Source organism: Camarhynchus parvulus, chromosome 20 (genome assembly GCF_901933205.1).
Source record: "Camarhynchus parvulus chromosome 20, STF_HiC, whole genome shotgun sequence".
Classification (NCBI taxonomy): domain Eukaryota; kingdom Metazoa; phylum Chordata; class Aves; order Passeriformes; family Thraupidae; genus Camarhynchus; species Camarhynchus parvulus.
Window position 1 is genome coordinate 2,328,228 of NC_044590.1, and position 17,558 is coordinate 2,345,785.

Here is a 17,558-nt window from a genome sequence, read left to right on the forward strand (position 1 = left end):
TCTCCGCCACAATAAACAAACACTTGCTCCTCTCATGTAAATGAGCAGCGATCCGGATGCACCTTAAAACACTGGGAGAAGTCGTTGCTTTTGAAAACGATGTTCATTTTGTCTGACACACATAACTGCATAGATCAAATGCCTGCAGAAAGGTAGCAATTTGGCAGGGAAGTATTTTCTAAGCTTAGATGAAAGTGTGCTCACGGCGTCCGAAAATGCCTGTCTCACCTCCCACCTGCTTCCCCAGCCCCGAGTTTGCGCGAAAAGATTAGACAGACGGGATTTTCGTTAAAAAAAAAAGTTAAAAAATTAAAATAAAAAGAAGCCGATGCGAGGAACCAGTCGCACAATTCCCGGAGCCCCGGATCGGGGACGCTGAATCGGGGCTGCTTTACCTACCGGGGGTTCGACACCACTGCAATAATCTTGTCGGATCATTAAGTAAATTATACCTTAAACTTTGGTAGCCTACAAGTTGTAATCAGTAATTCAAACTCTTGACAATTATGCAAACGAAACCCCGGCTGCGCTCGGACTTTCTCGCTTTCGCTACCAGGACTTTTCCCGAGTTTATTTCACCCAAAAAACCCGCCGGCCGTGGGGGCGGCGCACTGCGGGGTTCAGCAGAGCCCATCCACGCGTGGAGGAGCGGGGAGCACCCGGCCCTGCTCCCGCCGCTCCCCAAATCCGCGCAGCGCAGGGGAGCCGCGGCCAGCCCGGGGTGCCCACGCGTGCCCCCGTGCCTCCCCGCGGGGCAGCGCCCACGGCCCCGCACCCCGAGGAGGGGCGGCCGAGGGGCTCGGGCTCCGCGCCGCCCGCCCGCCCTCCGCGGCCGCGGAAGGAGTGGCTTGGGGCTGCGCGCTCCCTCCTGAGTGGCTGGCGGCCGCGGCGCCCGAGCCATCCCTGGGGAGGAGTTAGGATAATCCTATTGCCATTAAGGGCGTCTGGGCAGGGAAAAAAAGCCCGAGTGACCACAAGCGCGGAGGGTTAGTCCGTCAGCTGCCTTCATGCCTGCCAACTGAGCTCCGTCCGGGGGGCCGCTGCTCTTGCCCAGCGCCGGCGTGGATTTACCGCCCGTGGCGGGGGCCGAGCTGTTCTGTTGGCGGCACCGCGCACCTGGTCCGGACGCTGGACGCCATGTTGTGGAAACTAGCAGATAATGTCAAGTACGAAGAGGACTGCGAGGTGAGAGGCTGCGGGGAGGGGTCGCCGCCGGGGGACGGGGGTGCTGCGCGGGGCAGCGCGGGGCTCCGCCGGCCCCGGGCCCCGCTCGCTGCCAGCCCCGCCGCCTCCCCGCCGGAGCGGCAGCGCTCCCTGCCCCGAGAGCCCGCTTGGCTTTTTTTTTTTTCTTTTACCTTTTTCCTTTGGAAGTGCGAATTTTTATTTTCGTATTTTTATATTTTTCTTTACCGAGTCTACCGAGTCTTTTGAACTCTCGAATTAAATGGGCCCCAGCTGGGAGAACAGAGCTCGCATCCCGCATGGAGCAGCGCCGTGCGGGAGCGGCGGGACCCCGGAGCCGCGGGGCTGTGGGAGCGCAGCGCAGCGCAGCGGGCGGGATGCGGAGGGGCCGCCAGGTAGCAGCTGCTGAGCCGGGCAGGGCGAACCCGTCCTTCCCACGTTTTTCCTCCCCGGGAGCAGCTCCCACCCCGCTGCGAGGTGCTCCCGGGTTTTGATCTCTCCGAACTCGTCTGTGTCCCCCGTGCCCCCCCGGCTCCGCTGGTCCGCCTGCTCGGCTCCTACAGATTAGCCGCAGTCCCCGCTTCACGCTCCATTGGGACCCCATTCACCTCTTATTAACTAGCCCTGTTATTTTAATGACCGTGAAGCTAGAAGCTGCTAAATCCCTGGATCAGCTCAATGTAGACATTTCAGCTTCGAGCGCTGAGATTGGAAATGGGGGCAGAAGCGGCGATGGCACGGCTGGAGGCAGCACCGCGCTCCCTCCCGGCGGGCAGAGCCGGGAGCCCCGGCCCGGGCGCCCCTCGGGGTGGGAAGGATGGCAGGGCCGGGGGTCCCCATCGCTCCGCAGCCCCCCCGGCCCCGCCGCCTCCTGCCCAGCCGAGGCAGCGCGGCGGAAACGCGGCTGCGTCTCTGATTTGAATTTTTGTGATTTTAATGATTGCTCTGCTGACTCGCACAAGCGGGAGAAGGGTTGTTCTGGTGTAGTTGCGGTGAGGCGAACAGCGAGAACTGCTTTGTAACCTCTTCCCTGAGAGCGGGGCTGATTTCTTCCGCGAAGTGCCTTAAAAACACCAAACTCTGGGCAGGAGCGGGGCGGCTCTCGCTCTCCTCTCTCCTTCCCAAGCGCCACCACCCCGCGGCCGCCGTGCCCCCCGACCCTGCTGACCGCCACCCCGCTGTCCCCCACCCCTGTGTGCTTTTCAGGACCGGCACGATGGCAGCAGCAACGGGAACCCGCGGCTGCCGCACCTCTCCGCCGTCAGCCAGCACCTGTACAGCCCGGCCCCGCCGCTCTCGCACTCGGGCGCCTCCGACTTCCAGCCCCCCTACTTCCCCCCGCCGTACCAGCCGCTGCCTTACTCCCAGTCCAGCGACCCCTACTCGCACCTCGGGGACCCCTTCTCCATCAACCCTCTGCACCAGCCGCCGCCGCCGCCGCCCAGCCAGCAGCAGAGCGCTTGGCCGAACCGGCAGAGCCAGGAGCCGGCGGGGCTGGCCCCGCACGGCCGCCCCGGGCTGGTGCCGCACCTCTCGGCGCTGGAGAGCGGCTCTGCCGGCAGCCGCCGCGAGACTTTCCGGCGCTCCGAGCTGCTGCTGCCCCACGGGCACGGGCTGGACGCCTCGGCGCTGGCAGATAACCTGGGCTTGCACGACATGGCCCACCAGATGGAGGAGGTGCAGGTAAGGAGAGCCCGGAGCCCCTCGGCAAAGCGGGACAGCCTCCGTGTCCTCTCGCACATCCCATCCCCGTCCATGCGGAGAAATCCGCATTTTGTCCCCTTCGCCCCTCGGGGTGCGGGTGCGCGGGGAGGGGATGGGTTTCCCCAAAGCCGCCGGCTTTTTCCCTCTCGGCTCTTCCAGGTGCGAAACTTTCTCCCCCTTTCTCTTTCCAGAATGTGGAAGATCAACACTTGCTAATGCATGACCAGACAGTCATTAGAAAAGGTCAGTAAGGTGGCACCGCAGTTTTACTTTCCCTTGTCAATAGTTAAAAGTTTCATGACGCACCGGTGAAGTGACGCCCTATTATTTTTATAAAGAACGATCCTTTGGGATCGGGAGGGCGGAGGAGTTTTTATTCTACTCTTTGTCGCTGGATTTTTCTGATGCTGTCCGAGGGACAAACTGCCCTGGGCTGTGAGACTCCCCCGGGACACGGCTGTCCCCCCTCGTGTGCTCTTGTGTTATGGCTTTAATCGGAACCGGGACCTTGAACCGATTTCAATCTTTCCTGAAGTACGTGTGTGTAAAGTGACACGGGGCTTTTCTTTTGTTTGTTTGTTTGAGGTTTTTTTGTTGCTGATAGCACTCGAAGATAGTTTTTTTTCCCCAATTTTTTTAAACCTCTTTACAAGTTTTGAGAAAAGACCGAGTTCGCTGGCAGAAGACTGTTTGGCTTTATCTTAATCGAAATTGGTTTGTAGCTGAGGTTTTGAGGAAGGAGGAAGACGTCTTGACTCAATTTACAGTAATTTAGGTTTTTTTCCTTGCTTTTGTTTTTAAACAAATTTGTGCTTAAAAAAAAAATCAGAAGTTTCCTCTGAAGACTTCAAACAAATACCTAACTGAGGAAAAGCAGAAGTGTGTGTCAGAGCTCTGATTGCTGCCTTTAGCTCATGGGAGAATAATTTTGCTGTCAGATGCACCACTGACAAATCTTCCCCCTCCGGGAGTGGGGCCGACCTCGGCTCTTTAACCCTTTCAGCAGCGGCCCTGGGTGAACCGGGCGGATTCACGAGGGGATGGAAAAGCCGGATCTGTGGTTTGCTCCCTCCAAAGCCTTTGTTGTCCCTCCTCACCTAAAGGCTGAAGCTCTTAACGAGGAGCAGCTCCTTACTTTCGGTTCTCCCCTGGGCTGCGTCCCTCCCTGTTGTGCTGCTCTCTGGTAGGAATTTGTTTGGGATTAAATTCCAAAGGCGGTTTCTTAAATCTGCGTGTGCGAGGTGGAAGATGAAGCCCAGCAGGAGCCGGGAGGTTTCTCCCTGCCCTGGCTCGGGAAGAGTTTTGGCAGTAGCTGGAGGATGCTAATTTGGAGTCTGTTGTAGCGTGGAGTTTTTGTGAGCACGGCTTTGCTACCTCGCAGCCTGCTGGAGTGGGGTTTGTGTGCCTTGAGAAGCATTCTTGCTTGTGTTCAGCAGCTCCTGGCAATCCAGGGGCAAAATCCAGCTGGTCAGGAGTAGTTTTGGGGCCCTTTTGGGTGGGTGGATGCTGGGGATGGGGTCCAGTGATGTGAGCATTTAACACCAAACAAAATCCTCTCTCCCAGCTTCTTTTTATAGAAAGAAAACCCACTTGCCACTTCCTATTTATTTCCCCCTTTTATAAAATCCCTGTTTTCCCTCCTCCACCCTCAGGTCCCATCTCCCTAACGAAGAACAGCGCTCTGAGCCTGCCCTGCCAGAAGGATGGCTTAATTGGGGTGGTGATCAACCCCAACGAGGTGTTCTGCTCCGTGCCGGGCCGCCTGTCCCTGCTCAGCTCCACGTCCAAGTACAAAGTGACAGTGGCAGAGGTGCAGAGGCGGCTCTCGCCCCCGGAGTGTCTCAATGCCTCCCTGCTAGGAGGAGTCCTGCGAAGGTAGGATGGACCCTCCCTGCCCTGCCAGCCTCCCCCCGTGTTTGTGTTTTCCTTGTTTTGCTGTGTGTGAGCAGCCATGCCAGCACAGCCACAGAGCCTCTCAGCCAGCTCCTGATTTTTTGAGCAGCCCGGCGACGCTGAATCCTAATAGGCTTTGGAAATAAAACTTCTTTGCACTTCTGCTGCCTCTGGAGAAGTGCTATTAACAGCTCTGACAGCAATTCTCATCCTCTGTTTAGAGCTGAGGGTTTTGTCTCAAAACCAGCACGTGGAGCTGTCTCTGATTCCCAAAACCCTGTGGAATGATTTTTTTTTATTAAATCTCGTGGTCCTGATTAATCATTACAAGGATATTTTCCACATCCTTTTCTGCATACACTTAATTTGGCTTGTGATCATTCTACAACTGTTGGTTTCAGTGGTGCAGTTTGAAATATTTTGATTTTGACCTGCTGTGTTTCATCCTAGCTGGATAGGAGTAGAGCATTTAAAAAGTAGGTCACTTGAAAAGAGCCTGGTTTTTATCTTCTCCCCACCCCAGTAGAACCCTATTGAATGTCAGTAACTGGAATTTCTCATCTTAAAAAGAAGTGTTCCCCTAAGATAAATAAGGCCATTTTTTTCCCTCTTTAATTACAGAGCCAAATCTAAAAATGGTGGCAGATCATTAAGGGAAAAACTGGATAAAATTGGCTTGAATCTTCCTGCTGGCAGAAGGAAAGCTGCAAATGTGACACTATTGACATCTTTGGTGGAAGGTCAGTCCCGAGTGTGTCTTAAAAATAAACTTTCTCCCCTTGTGCACAGCTTTTTATCCTCTAGGCAAAGCATGGAAAGGTTAGAAAGTCCCTGAAAGTAATATGGGTTTTTTGTTTGTTTTGAAGTGAGTGTGGTGGGGATGTTGCAGCACCCAAGGAAGGGCTGTGCTGCCTTTGAGGGGCTCTCTCACCCAAACCCAGCCACTGCAGGGATGCACAATTCCTGCCTGCCAGGATGTGCCAGAGGCACCTTTGCCCACTGTGTCTCCTGAGGGATGTTTTGGGTTTCACAAGGGCAAGGCAAAAGGGGTGAAACTCCTGGCATTGCTGGGTTTGGTTTCTTGTTGGGAAACCTGGGGACTCTGGGGCAGCTGAGTGCAGCCCTGCCCTACCTCAGCGGTGTCCTCAGAAGCTTTGCTAATAAACAAGCTTATAAAGTGAGATTTATAGCTTTGGGCTTCCTGCTAGGAAACTGGAGCCCCTTTAATGTGGGCCATGCTCTGTGGACCCTCTGTCAGTGAAGCTGATCTGAAGGGTGTGTATATATGTGTGTGTGTGTGTGGTTTGCATTTGGTGTTCCTGTTTCAAGCAGCTCCTGGTAGTGGCACGATTTAATAGGAATACAAGCAGCAACTGAAATGGAAAGAGTGAAAAATGATCTAACAATACCTTCCTGCTGTTTATAATGCAGCAACTTGCATTTAAAAGCTTTGCTTGGAAGTTTTGGAGAGCTGGTGTGTGTGCACAGGCGCATTGCACTGATCACACCAATCTTTCATTTTAATTTTAATTGTTTTAATGAAAAAAAGTGAGCTGGTTATACACCTTGCAGTTTGGTTTTCTGTCTGAAAATTCTTATGAAAAAATATTTCAAAAGCATACTAAACTGAAAACTTTTGTGGGATTTATTTGGCAGATATTTTTTAAATATCAGTGGACAATTTGATCTTGACTGAATTTTGTTCTTTGCTGTGCAGTTTTTCTGGGTAGAGACAGGAATTTTTCTTTCTAGTATAAAAGCAAGAGAATTCTTTTTTGTAGCAGTCACGCTGTAAATCTCTTTTTTTCTTGGTACAAACTTACAAAGAAACAGATCCATCAATTAAAATATCCTAGTAAGTGACAGAATGGTGTTGCTTTCCAAAACAGAAATACTCTTCAAAAATCCACATTGTTTATTCCTTAATGTCCCCCCTGATCTCCTTTCAATAAATGATATTTTACAATTTACCAAGCCCTCCCTTTCACCCACCCAGGTGAAGCTGTGCATCTTGCTCGTGACTTTGGCTACGTGTGTGAGACAGAATTTCCTTCCAAAGCAGTGGCTGAGTATTTAACCAGACCACACATGGGCCGCAACGAGATGGCAAACAGGAAGAACATGCTGCTTGCTGCAAAGTAAGCTTTCAGCTTGGATTTTATTTCTTCTCCCCTTTTTGGACGTGTTTTTGTCTGACTCTGACTGTCTGCGACTGGGGGATAGCTTGGTGGATTTTTGCGTGTAATTTTAATTAGGAAGATGAAGCAATTCTTTTTATTTGGTTTTGGTTTGAATTCAGCTGTGGCAGCAGTTTTATTTCAGTCCGAACCAATAATAAGGGTAACAGTCCTGTAGGTAACTAAAGCAGTTTGGGCCAGTTCTGCAGTAAAAAACTTTTCCTGAAGTTTTTGCCGCAGTCGACTGCAGTAAAAACTTGGGGGAAAATCCTACACCAGGAGAGCCCTAAGGACAAGGTGTTCCTAAGGACAAGGTGACCCTAAGGACAAGGTGTCCCTAGGTGTGGCAGGGCCGAGGATGTGGAGCAGGTGTGCCCTGCGATGTGAGCAGGGCCAGGAGTGGAGCAGGGGAAGCTCAGCCCCCGTGTGCTCCCTTTGGCCTTTGGCAGCTCCCGGCTCCCCGTGGCACTCAGGAGCTGCTGGAGAGTCCCTTTTTCCCTGTTATGGCTGGAGATGTTTATAGTTCACTGGAAGCATCCTTTGGAGGTGTGGAAAGTCCCTGTGCTTCAATAAATCCCTGTCACAGACCTGGGTGAAGGGGAAGGAGGGGGGAAGGAGGGGAGCTTTGTTCTGGCTGTTCTGCAGACCCTTGTGGCTGTGGATAAACCCCATCCTGAGCAGGTCCCTGGGCTGGGTTAAGCTTATCCCAAACTGGTGTTTGTAGAGCTCAACTTTCCCCTTTCCCCTGCTGAGCTCCTCTCCCAGGCTCAGGTTCAGCAGAGCTTTGGTTTGTCCTGCTCTGAGATGTTTTCTGGTTTGGGGTGGATGGAATTCCCTGCTTTTGGCAGCACCCTCACTCTGCAGAGGAGCTGAGAAAAACCTGCCTAAACTGCTGAGAAAATTACCCTGGCTTTGTGCTCACAACAGGAGTGCAAAACACACTCCTGGTGTTGAATCCATCCAGCCTCCTTTTAAAAAATATCTTCTTTTACAATAATAGCTCTCAAAAATTTACAAATCTAGAAATCTAGTCTCCCTTGCCTATAGTTTGAATATTGTGCTAATTTTTCCTGAGCACTCCTCCTGCTCCTGAGTATTTTCCTTATTGGCATTGTTACTGGCACTAATAAAAATCCCCTGGAAGATGTTTGTGATTGAGAAATTCTGATAAAGTGATGATTCTGTTAAGATTGCTCAGCTCCTGTGAAATCCCTTCAAGGGGACAGATTTACAAGCAGCAAACAACATATGCTGGAGCATTATTAAGCACTCATGTTTTGCCAGGCATATGTGTGAGTGTTTGCAGGATCAGGGCCTCGGCCTCCCTACATATACATGGAATATACACAACTAAATTAAATCTCCTCTTCAGCTGCTCCAGCTGGGAAAGTTCTCAGAGAAACCAGCACTGAATTCCCACTCCCCGCTCCAAATCTGGAGCAAATGATGCAGAGCCAGGCAGGCACCAGAGGTGCAGAGTTTATTTTGCAGAGTGTTTTTGTGATGGGGATGCAGCAGAAGGTTCATCAGAAAGTGGTGTTAATAAACAGAAACGTGGAAATCTAATCCAGTTTGAACGTGATGCTAATTTCTTCTTTGTTTTTGTTTTTAATTTAGACACTGAATTTCTCCTAGTTCCCGCCACAAATGCCAAATGTTCGATGCAGATCTCTTTGTTATTTCAGTTTGTTTCTGTGGTGTAAAGCGTGAGCCCTTTGTGTGTTGCAGGCAGATCTGTAAGGAATTCACAGACCTCCTCACTCAGGACAGAACTCCCCTTGGAAACACGAGGCCCAGCCCCATCTTGGACCCTGGCATCCAGGGCTGTTTGACTCATTTCAGCCTGATCACACATGGCTTTGGGAGCGCTGCCATCTGTGCTGCCATGACATCCGTGCAGAACTACCTAAACGAGGCGTTAAAAATAGCAGACAAATCCTACATGAACGCTGGCGACCAGAGCCCCGCAGAGACCAACAAAACCATTGACAAAATGGACAAGCACAGGAAGTGAAAGGAAAACCAGACTCTGCCCTTCCTCCTACACAGACTCTCATCTTCTTGCCAGGGGGAATATAGAGATTTGGGTGGTTTTATTTTTTTTTTTTTTTTTTTTTTTTAAAGAAACAAGGGGAAAAAGGGGAGGAAAATAAAAATCATTCAGGATCTTCATTCCTGCTGGATCCGTGGGACAAGTGTTGCTAAAAGCTGCAGTATCCCTGTTGTGTGGAGCAATTACCTGGAGATAAGTACTCGGGACAAGTGTATTGAATCCTTTGCTGTTACAGTGGTGCTATAAAGGGGGGGTTGATGGAATTATCCACAGAGATTTATTTAGATTCCTTTTCCACATCTCGGTATCTCGTGGCTGACCAGCTTCATGTGTAGTTTTTAAGAGACAGATTTTAGATGGAAGCCTGTTCTGCTCTCTGATGCAATTTCAGGGGTTCATTCTCTCAAAACGCAACAGTAACAATAAAACAGTATTAAGCAGTGGTATAGAGATTTATGTACATTAATTTTTTTTTATAAACACCTGAAAATAGTAAGATTATTCTGTGGGGTTGATTTTTTTAATCCGTTTAGTTTCTTTCTTTTTTTTTTTTTCTCTTTTACTTTTTTTTTCCTTTCTTTTCAGATTAACATAGAGTACTAAAATCCTACTAGACTTCAGATGGCATTTGACATGCTAATTTTTTACAGAAATATTCAGGCTTTTAAAAACTGCAGCAATGTTGGCTGCAGTTTATATTATCTGGGTATTTTTTTAACGAGGACTAGTTCAAAATGAAAATACTTTTAGAAAATTCACTTTCTGTGTCTAAGGATATTGCAGCTTTATTCACATATTTATATTGTCTTGTTTTTAAATTTGGGGGGCAAACTTGAAAGAATAGGCACATAACTTTTTTTTTAACTTTTTTTTTTTGCCTACTAAGGCCAAAAAATACTTCCAGGGAGGCTTTATGTGTATTAAGGGAAGCAGTGTGTTGAATGTAAATATTTATTTATGTGTAATTTAATCGGATTTGTAAATAATGGTGAACTTTTTAATACTTTTTTTTATAAATGGGTTTCAAATTTTAATTTTGGTAAGTATTTCAAAGGTAATGGGTAAGCTAAACATATCTTTAGGTTTATGCACAGGTATGTTATACAGGGTATTTAAGACTTTTTTTTTTTTTAATCTCGATTCTTGCCACTGAAGATTAGATTTAATCTGAGGTGTTTGTTCACAAAGCAATAATTTTGTGCATCATTCACCTGGTAACTGAGTAGACATGCAAAAAAAAAAAAACCTGAGTGTGTGAGTTAGTGTGTATGTGAATAACGGAGGTTCTGAGCTATCTTCACATATTTGTAAATGTTCCCACTATAATTCTGATGTATATGATAACCATATAATAAAAGTATTCTGGCTAGAAGCATGGAATGTTTTGTTAACTGAGAGCAGCTCTGTTTTCTTTCTCTGCTGGGGGAATGTGGGGCACATGAGTAGCACTAGAGGACATTATGTATTGAGTCATAATTGCAGCACTTTGTTCGGATTAACAGAACAGAAAGATGAAGCTGTTTGCCAGTAAAACTAATGGTTTCAATTAAACACGTTATGTATCTCCAAGAATCTTTTCTTTTTTTTTTCCCTCCCTTCCTAAGATGTCATGATCTTGCCTTCTGCCTGCTTAACTAGGCAGCTCAAACACAAACCCTGTGAGGCTGCCTCTCAATGAAAACCAATCCCACCAGCCTTGTCTCCTGCTCAGTCTGCCTGTACTGCAATAATCTGTCTCCAAATACTCACAAAAACCTGGGGTGTGGGATTTGAGAGGTCTCCCATCCGGTTTTGGCTGAATTTTACTGATTTGAGGAAGTTGAGATTTTGCAGGAAGTCCTCAAAGTGCTTTGTGCCATAGGAGTGAGGCAGGAGCTGGAATTTTCGGTGTCTCAGATGCAAAATAGCTGAACAAACCTTCCTGAAGAGAAATTTAGCTCGTTTTTCCAGTGCTTTCTGAAAAAGGAACCTAAATCTGGGCCTTAGGGTGTGTCCTTGGCCCTGCAAGAGCTGCTCAGCCCTTGAGGAAGGTGGCACTGGGCTGTCAAGTGAGAGCCCAGGTCACATCACGGCACTGTATCTTCCAGAGATGTGTAAAAGAGGCAAAATGTGCCATTTCTGAACACCTTGCTTATAAACCATGTTTATGTTCTCATTTTCCCCTTCAAGGATAAAGGAAAACCACAGGAGGTGTGCAGGGAGAAGAACGGAGAGGGAAGCACAAAGACATGAATGCCTGTCAGTGCTGAACTGGGAGGAAAAGCTGGGTCTGAGTTGCAATCCAGTCCCCTTCTCTCCTAAAGAGGTGTGAAATTCCAGCCTTTGCATTTGTTAGACTCATTGTAGCATTTCAGAAATGAGCATTTTGGACCATCTGTAGGCACAGGCACAGCCAGGACACATGATGACTAACAGAACTTCTGAAAAACACAAACAAGCTGCCCTCCTGAAGGGTATTTTTATGGATTTTGTATATTTATACACAGAAATCTGCTGGGTATGGCGAGAGTTTGTTTAGGGAATGCAATGCCACAGTTTTGTGCCTTTTTTTCCTCTTTCTGCTGCTGGGCTGCTTACCCAGCATATATAGGAAGATATTTGAGCTACCAGACAATGGAATCTTGCTTTCTTTTTTTTTTTCTTTTTTTTTTTTTTAATGCACAAAACCAGGCAGTGAAATAATTGCCCCTTGGGATAGGAAATAAGGATGTTTCCATTTATTCCTGCATGCATTCAAGCAAAGCCAGTCAATTGTCTAATGTACTGACTCGGGTTCTATTCATATGTGTGGGACACTGGAAATGTGGAGTTTCCATTACCTTAGAGCTTTTCTTTACTCTAAATTTCAACTGGGATATTCTTTTGAAGCTCAACCACCTTCTAAGCTGTGCCAGCACCATGAAACAGCAGCAATGTCTTCTGTTCCATCCCCTGAATAGGACATTTTAACTTGTCTCACCCAAAGCTATTAATCTTAAGGAATATGTGCACTCAAGAAGGCATGTGCTCTTTCCTGATCCTCAAAATTTCATGTTTTTACTGTTTTTACACTGATTATTCCTGAGCTGGCTAAAAGATAAAGAAGTTTTAGTGTAAGGCTCTTCAGAAGTTTTTTTCATTTCCTTTGGAAATGGACCATTCACATCACTCTGTCCAATCTTTGCCCATCTCCCATCAAAAGAAGATGTTTGGTCATAGTGTGAAGGAAAAAAGGCTTTAAACTAACAGGGGTTGAAAAGAAAAAATTATCAAAGCGCTGTCCTCCTACAAAAATTTGGATAAATAACTATAAAGCAGTAGAATTTATGTCACTCAGTAAGAAATTGCCTTGTGGAAAAAGAAAATATTTCATCCATCTCTGGCCTGGGTGGCTGTTGAGCATCAGGATGTTGGAGCCCAGGTGGATCCATGGAGCTGCTTCCTTCCTTCCCCCCGTGGCACCCAGGGCATGGCCTTGATCCCCTGAGAGAGCCCTGAGTGCCACACAGCATTCACTGCAAACCTGAGGCTTAGCCAAGAGTCCACCTCATCAAACTGTGGGACTTCATGGCATTGCTGCTTTCTGTTTAAAAATAAACTTTTTTCCCCGGTGTTTGCAGCTTCAGAGAGAAATAATGACGAGAAACCAGTAAAATATTAAATAAAAATAGAACTTTTGTCTTAATTTAGTAACTGATTTCAGTTCACTTTATTCTTGACTCAGTTTTAATTTGCCCTCCACTTATTCCACTGTTATTTATTGTTTCTCCCTGACTCTTGGCTGCAGCCCTGCTGCCTGTCCCTTCAGAATTTTGCAATATGAGTAAACCCAGAAATGCAGCTTGAAATGGGTCTGCCTTGCTGTGGTAGCTGGCTTTGCTTTGTTGCAGCCCTTTTTTCTCTTTTTTTTTTTCCTGCATGGAGTGTTTATGTACACCCTTTTAGATATTTTGGCCTAATTGTGGTTTGGAGCCTCCCTCCTGACAGGGGTTTGGGCTGCCTTTGGCAACTGCTTCTGCATGCATCAGCTGCATGATTTATTTTATTTTATTTTATTTTATTTTATTTTATTTTATTTTATTTTATTTTATTTTATTTTATTTTTATTTATTTTGAAAAAAAATGGGGTGATGTTCACACTTTGTTCCCAAACTGTAACTTCACCAAGAGAACACAAGGTTAGGGACAAAGATACTTCCCTGTCACTAAAATAAATCTCTGGAATGATGTGTTCATTGATAATGCAGGTTTTGTGTGGGGAACCTGGAGCCAGTTTTGACAAACCCTACACGGTCCATTTGGGATGGTGACCCAAGGAGCTGAGCCACAGGAAATGAATTTGGGAATTTGTTCCCAAAGCCAGACGTGGTTTTGTGAAATCTGGGTGTTCTCCAAGCAGTTGTGGCAGTCAGGACATTTCTCTGCCTCGTGTCCCACCATCCATGGGTGACCCTCTCTGCCAAAACCCCTCAGGGGCTCCCCTGGAACCATTTCTTAGGAGATTTTCTGATTCTGTCCTGTATCATTTGCTGCCTTCTCCCTCTTCCCTTTTCGCTTTCACAGGGTTATAGAAATAAGTTTATTGCCAGTTTCAGATGCCACTTTGCAGTCACTGGATGCTCCTGTGTCTCACAGGGATGCTCCAGCTGGTTTCCATGTACCATTGTTGTGTAAGGGCTGCCCACAAATATTCCCTTTTCCCTCCCTTTTAGCTAAACAGCACTTTTTAACTGGTTCTTGTGAAGGCTTTTCTCACAGGCTACTACTGTGCCATGACACATTCCCTAAATATTCATAGGGAATATTTTGTGCCCATAATTTAGAATTAACAGCATGGAATAATATAGACACTTGCTCTGTGCCACAAAACTCAAATACTTGTGAGTGCAGCAGAAAGTGCAGAGAATGACCCAAAGAACAGGAGAGATCTTTTAGGTGAGCTCAGAGTTTATATTTCCGGGTCAATCAGCATAAAACCAAGGGGGAAGCAGCAGTTAAAACCAAGGGCTGGAAAGATAATGTTCTCCAGCTGATTGCTGCAATAAAACAATTATTTGTAATTGATTGAAATAGTTCTTTAGTGACAGAAAGTGGTTGAAAATTCTGCCAGCTCCATGGCTAAACAGAGAGAGAGAAAGGAAAATATTTGATTTCAGCTCTCTGGCAACAGGGATCCTGTCTGGAAGCAGAAATTACTTCTGCCAGGTCTTCATCCTGTCCTTCCCTCTTTGCATCACATCAGCTCCATGGAGAAAGGAGAAAACCCCAAACTCCATGAACAGCTGCAGGTCTGCTGGAGAGCCGAGAGCACAGAGCTGGAGCTGAGCTGGGTGCTGGATTGGAGCTGGGACAGAGGCACACATATTTTGGAGAAACAGTAATTAACCTCCAGCACAGCGCCAGGGCAGCTACCTGGGACCAGTAATTTTCTCCAACTCTTGCAGCAAAATTTGCCTGAGCTCATTTGTCAAGCTTTGAATCTTTAAATCCATGACTCTAATTAATTAAGAATCTCTAATTACCTGAAAATGGTGCTCTATATTTAGCGTTAAGGTGTGGTGAAATCCAGAGAAAACATGGGAGAAGCTGGAGGACGTTCAGAGCAGGAGATGCCAGGAAAATGTGTGATTTCAGAGGCCAAATGGTCAAAGTGTCAGTGACCTCTGGGGCAGGTCCTAAACTGCCAGAATCACTGTCCAGTGCTTGGACATGGATCCTTGTGTTCCTAAAAGGCAGTGACCACCAAACTTGTCAGTAGAGATGCTGATATCGGAGGCCCAAAGCTGAGTAACCCTTGGCATTCAAACAAACAACAAAAAAGTGTTACTTTCTAAACCAGAAGCACATGGGATGAGGCTCTGGTTCTTTACGACTTTAAAGCGTGGACAGAGGCATCACTTGGAGCTAAAGTTTGGCCTTCTTGCAGAGGATCCTGTTTTCCAGACCTCACGCGAGTTCCTAGAAACCCAGGCTTCAGCTTTTGGGGATCTGAGTGGGGATTTGGGGCCGGTTGGCTCCAGCAGAGCAGCAGATAAAAACCCGAAACTCTTTTTTTCTGGGTGCTGCCCCTTGCTGAGGATTTGTCGGCACCATCCTCCAGCCCAGGTAAGCGCTGACGGCAGAGCGGAGCCAGGGCACATCTGCATGTGTATGAGGTGGCTGAGAGGAGGGATAAAGCCTATGCATGTTTGTGTGAGAGCGCCGGGCTGTGCCTTCAGAGCCCCAAGTACCGCTCCAATAACGGGGAATCTTTGCGCTGCTGGCCGACAAACGCCTGCACTTAGTGGCTTTGTCTGCTGCCAGATAAATGTTGATAAGATGCTCTTGTGAGGCGCTCCTGTTAATTTTCCCGCAGAGAGCAGAAATGCACTCCACAAATGTCTCCAGAAATGCAATCCACAAAAAATGCTGGGCTGGGGGGAGGATTCAGAGTGATTTTTGTTGAAGTTTGAAGTAAAAATTGTTTCTGGTGATCTTCTTCACGACTTATGTGATTGCGGTGTTAAAAAGAAACATGAGAGTAGCTAAAATTATTCCTTTTTTCGTATTTGCTAGGTAGGGCAGTGATTGGCATCAGAGACGTGAGGATGAGAACGAGCATTTGGGTAAGAACTCAAAAGGTGAGAGAAAGGTGTTAAAATCGATTACGGCTTTTCTTTTGTATTCAATTTCCTCAGATAAGTCATGATAAATTTTAAAAAAAGCTTTTATCGGTCAGGATGAGGAAAATGCTCTCCTTTTCTTGGAAACCTCGAGGGTTCCACCTTGGCAGCGCTGTGTGCGGGATGCGGGGATGCTGCGAGAGCGGGGTCCCGGCCGTGTGTCCCGCTGTCCCTGGGTCCCGGCTGTCCCCGGTGCCGGTGGTTCTGTCCCGGACCGGCCCCGCTCGGGTTCCCGGGCTGTCCCGGCCGCTCCCAGCGCTGCAGGTCCCGGCAGGCCGGGGCTGGGCTGTGGCAGCGGATCACAGCCGGGGCCAGGGGTGATGCAGCCCCGGGCCAGCGCCTTACATAAACCCATAAACCCCGCACGTTTGCACAAGATGAAAACTGAGGAAACTTTTTTCCCTCCTGTTTCCCTTTTTTCCCTCCTGTTTCCCTTTTTTCCCTCCTGTTTCCCTTTTTCCCCTCCCGTTTCCCTTTTTCCCCTCCCGTTTCCCTTTTCTCCCTCCCGTTTCCCTTTTCCCCCTCCCGTTTCCCTTTTCCCCCTCCCGTTTCCCTTTTCCCCCTCCCGTTTCCTTTTTTTCCCTCCCGTTTCCTTTTATTTTCTGGTTTTTTCTTTTTCTTTTCCTTTTTTTCTTTTTATTAAAAGGGAAAAAACAAAAGCGGCGAAAGAGCTTTTAAGAAGGTTATCAGAAGCTACAAGTTTCTGTGTCAGTAACTGGTCAGAAAGGATTTCAAGGGTGACTGGTTTGGAAATCTGTCACAGTGTACCCCCAGAGGCAGGGCCATAAACAGAAAGGAAATGTTGTGCTGGTGATGAGGAGCGAGCTCGTCCCTTTTGAAGGAGATGTTTCTCCAGACCTGTTGGAGAAATCCCTCCTCCCACAGCAGGGCTGTGGCAGGGAGAGCCAAAGCTTGTGGAGTCACCAACCCAGGGCATTTTTAATTACTGGGGGTGACTCGGATTTTGCTGCAGAGGTCAATTCCTGGCTTGGCATCTCCAAAAATGCACCCGGAGCTCAGACACGGCAGGGCTGGGAGCAGTGGGCTCTGTGCAAAGAGCACCAGGTGCATCAGCGCTGATGCCTCCTGTGCTGGGCTCGCTGCTTCCCACTGAGGCTGAGCTGCACAAGCTCTTCAGTGGAAAAATTATCTGGAGGTGAGGCAAAAAGATTCCAGGGAACTGTAAAGCTTGGATGTTGTCTCTGTTGTGATGCATTGGGAAGTGCTGGCTGGTGTTTGTGAAATACCCAGGGTGTAGCTATGGCCATGGAGCTCATGAGCTACAGCTGCTGCATTGAGAAATTAATGAAATTGCCATTTGAAAAAAAATCAAATTGACATTTAAAAAAAATTTGATCAGGCCCCTATTTTTTACTGCAGTGAGTCACAGTGAAATACCTAAACACTTTGCATGACTAAAAAGGCAAAAAAGCTCGTTGTCATGGGACTGTGAGGGGTGTGAAATCTGCCCTTGCAGCGTGGTCTTAAAGAGTGGTTGTACGAGGGATTGGACTTGTCTAGTGAAAAATTTTACATTTTAAAACTTTTGTTATGTTTCTCTCTCCTCATCCCTCCCCTTTTACATCTCTTATGAATTTTCTGGTTGGAGAGGGGGAAATCTGCTGCCTTGTACCAGGGTGTGAACTTGGAAATAGGATGAAAGGAAATAAACCTGTTGAAATAGAGGGCTGCAGGGAGTAGCTCCATGCCTGTGCTAATAGGCTTCATTTGACTGCAGACTTGTGTATCTCTGGATGTTTTTCTGCTTCTTTCCTCCCAATTCTTCCTTTGGGTTTACATCCCTGCCCTCCCAAAGGTGTCCCTGCCCAGATCCACTGTGAGGTTACACTGCATTCACCAGGATGACACAAGGAAAGCTGACTCTTCCTGTGGTTCTTGTGTGCCCTT

At 47.6% G+C, this 17,558-nt stretch overlaps 1 protein-coding gene across 1 annotated transcript; it reads left to right on the forward strand.

Moving 5' to 3' along the window:
- The first annotated feature begins 943 nt into the window (after positions 1-943).
- TFAP2C (transcription factor AP-2 gamma) lies at positions 944-10,378 on the forward strand. Its single transcript, XM_030963515.1, has 7 exons — positions 944-1,185; positions 2,389-2,865; positions 3,078-3,129; positions 4,539-4,761; positions 5,401-5,519; positions 6,776-6,917; positions 8,685-10,378. Exons 1-7 carry the CDS (start codon positions 1,138-1,140, stop codon positions 8,968-8,970), a joined length of 1,347 nt encoding a protein of 448 aa, XP_030819375.1. The 5' UTR covers positions 944-1,137; the 3' UTR covers positions 8,971-10,378.
- Positions 10,379-17,558: the final 7,180 nt, after the last annotated feature.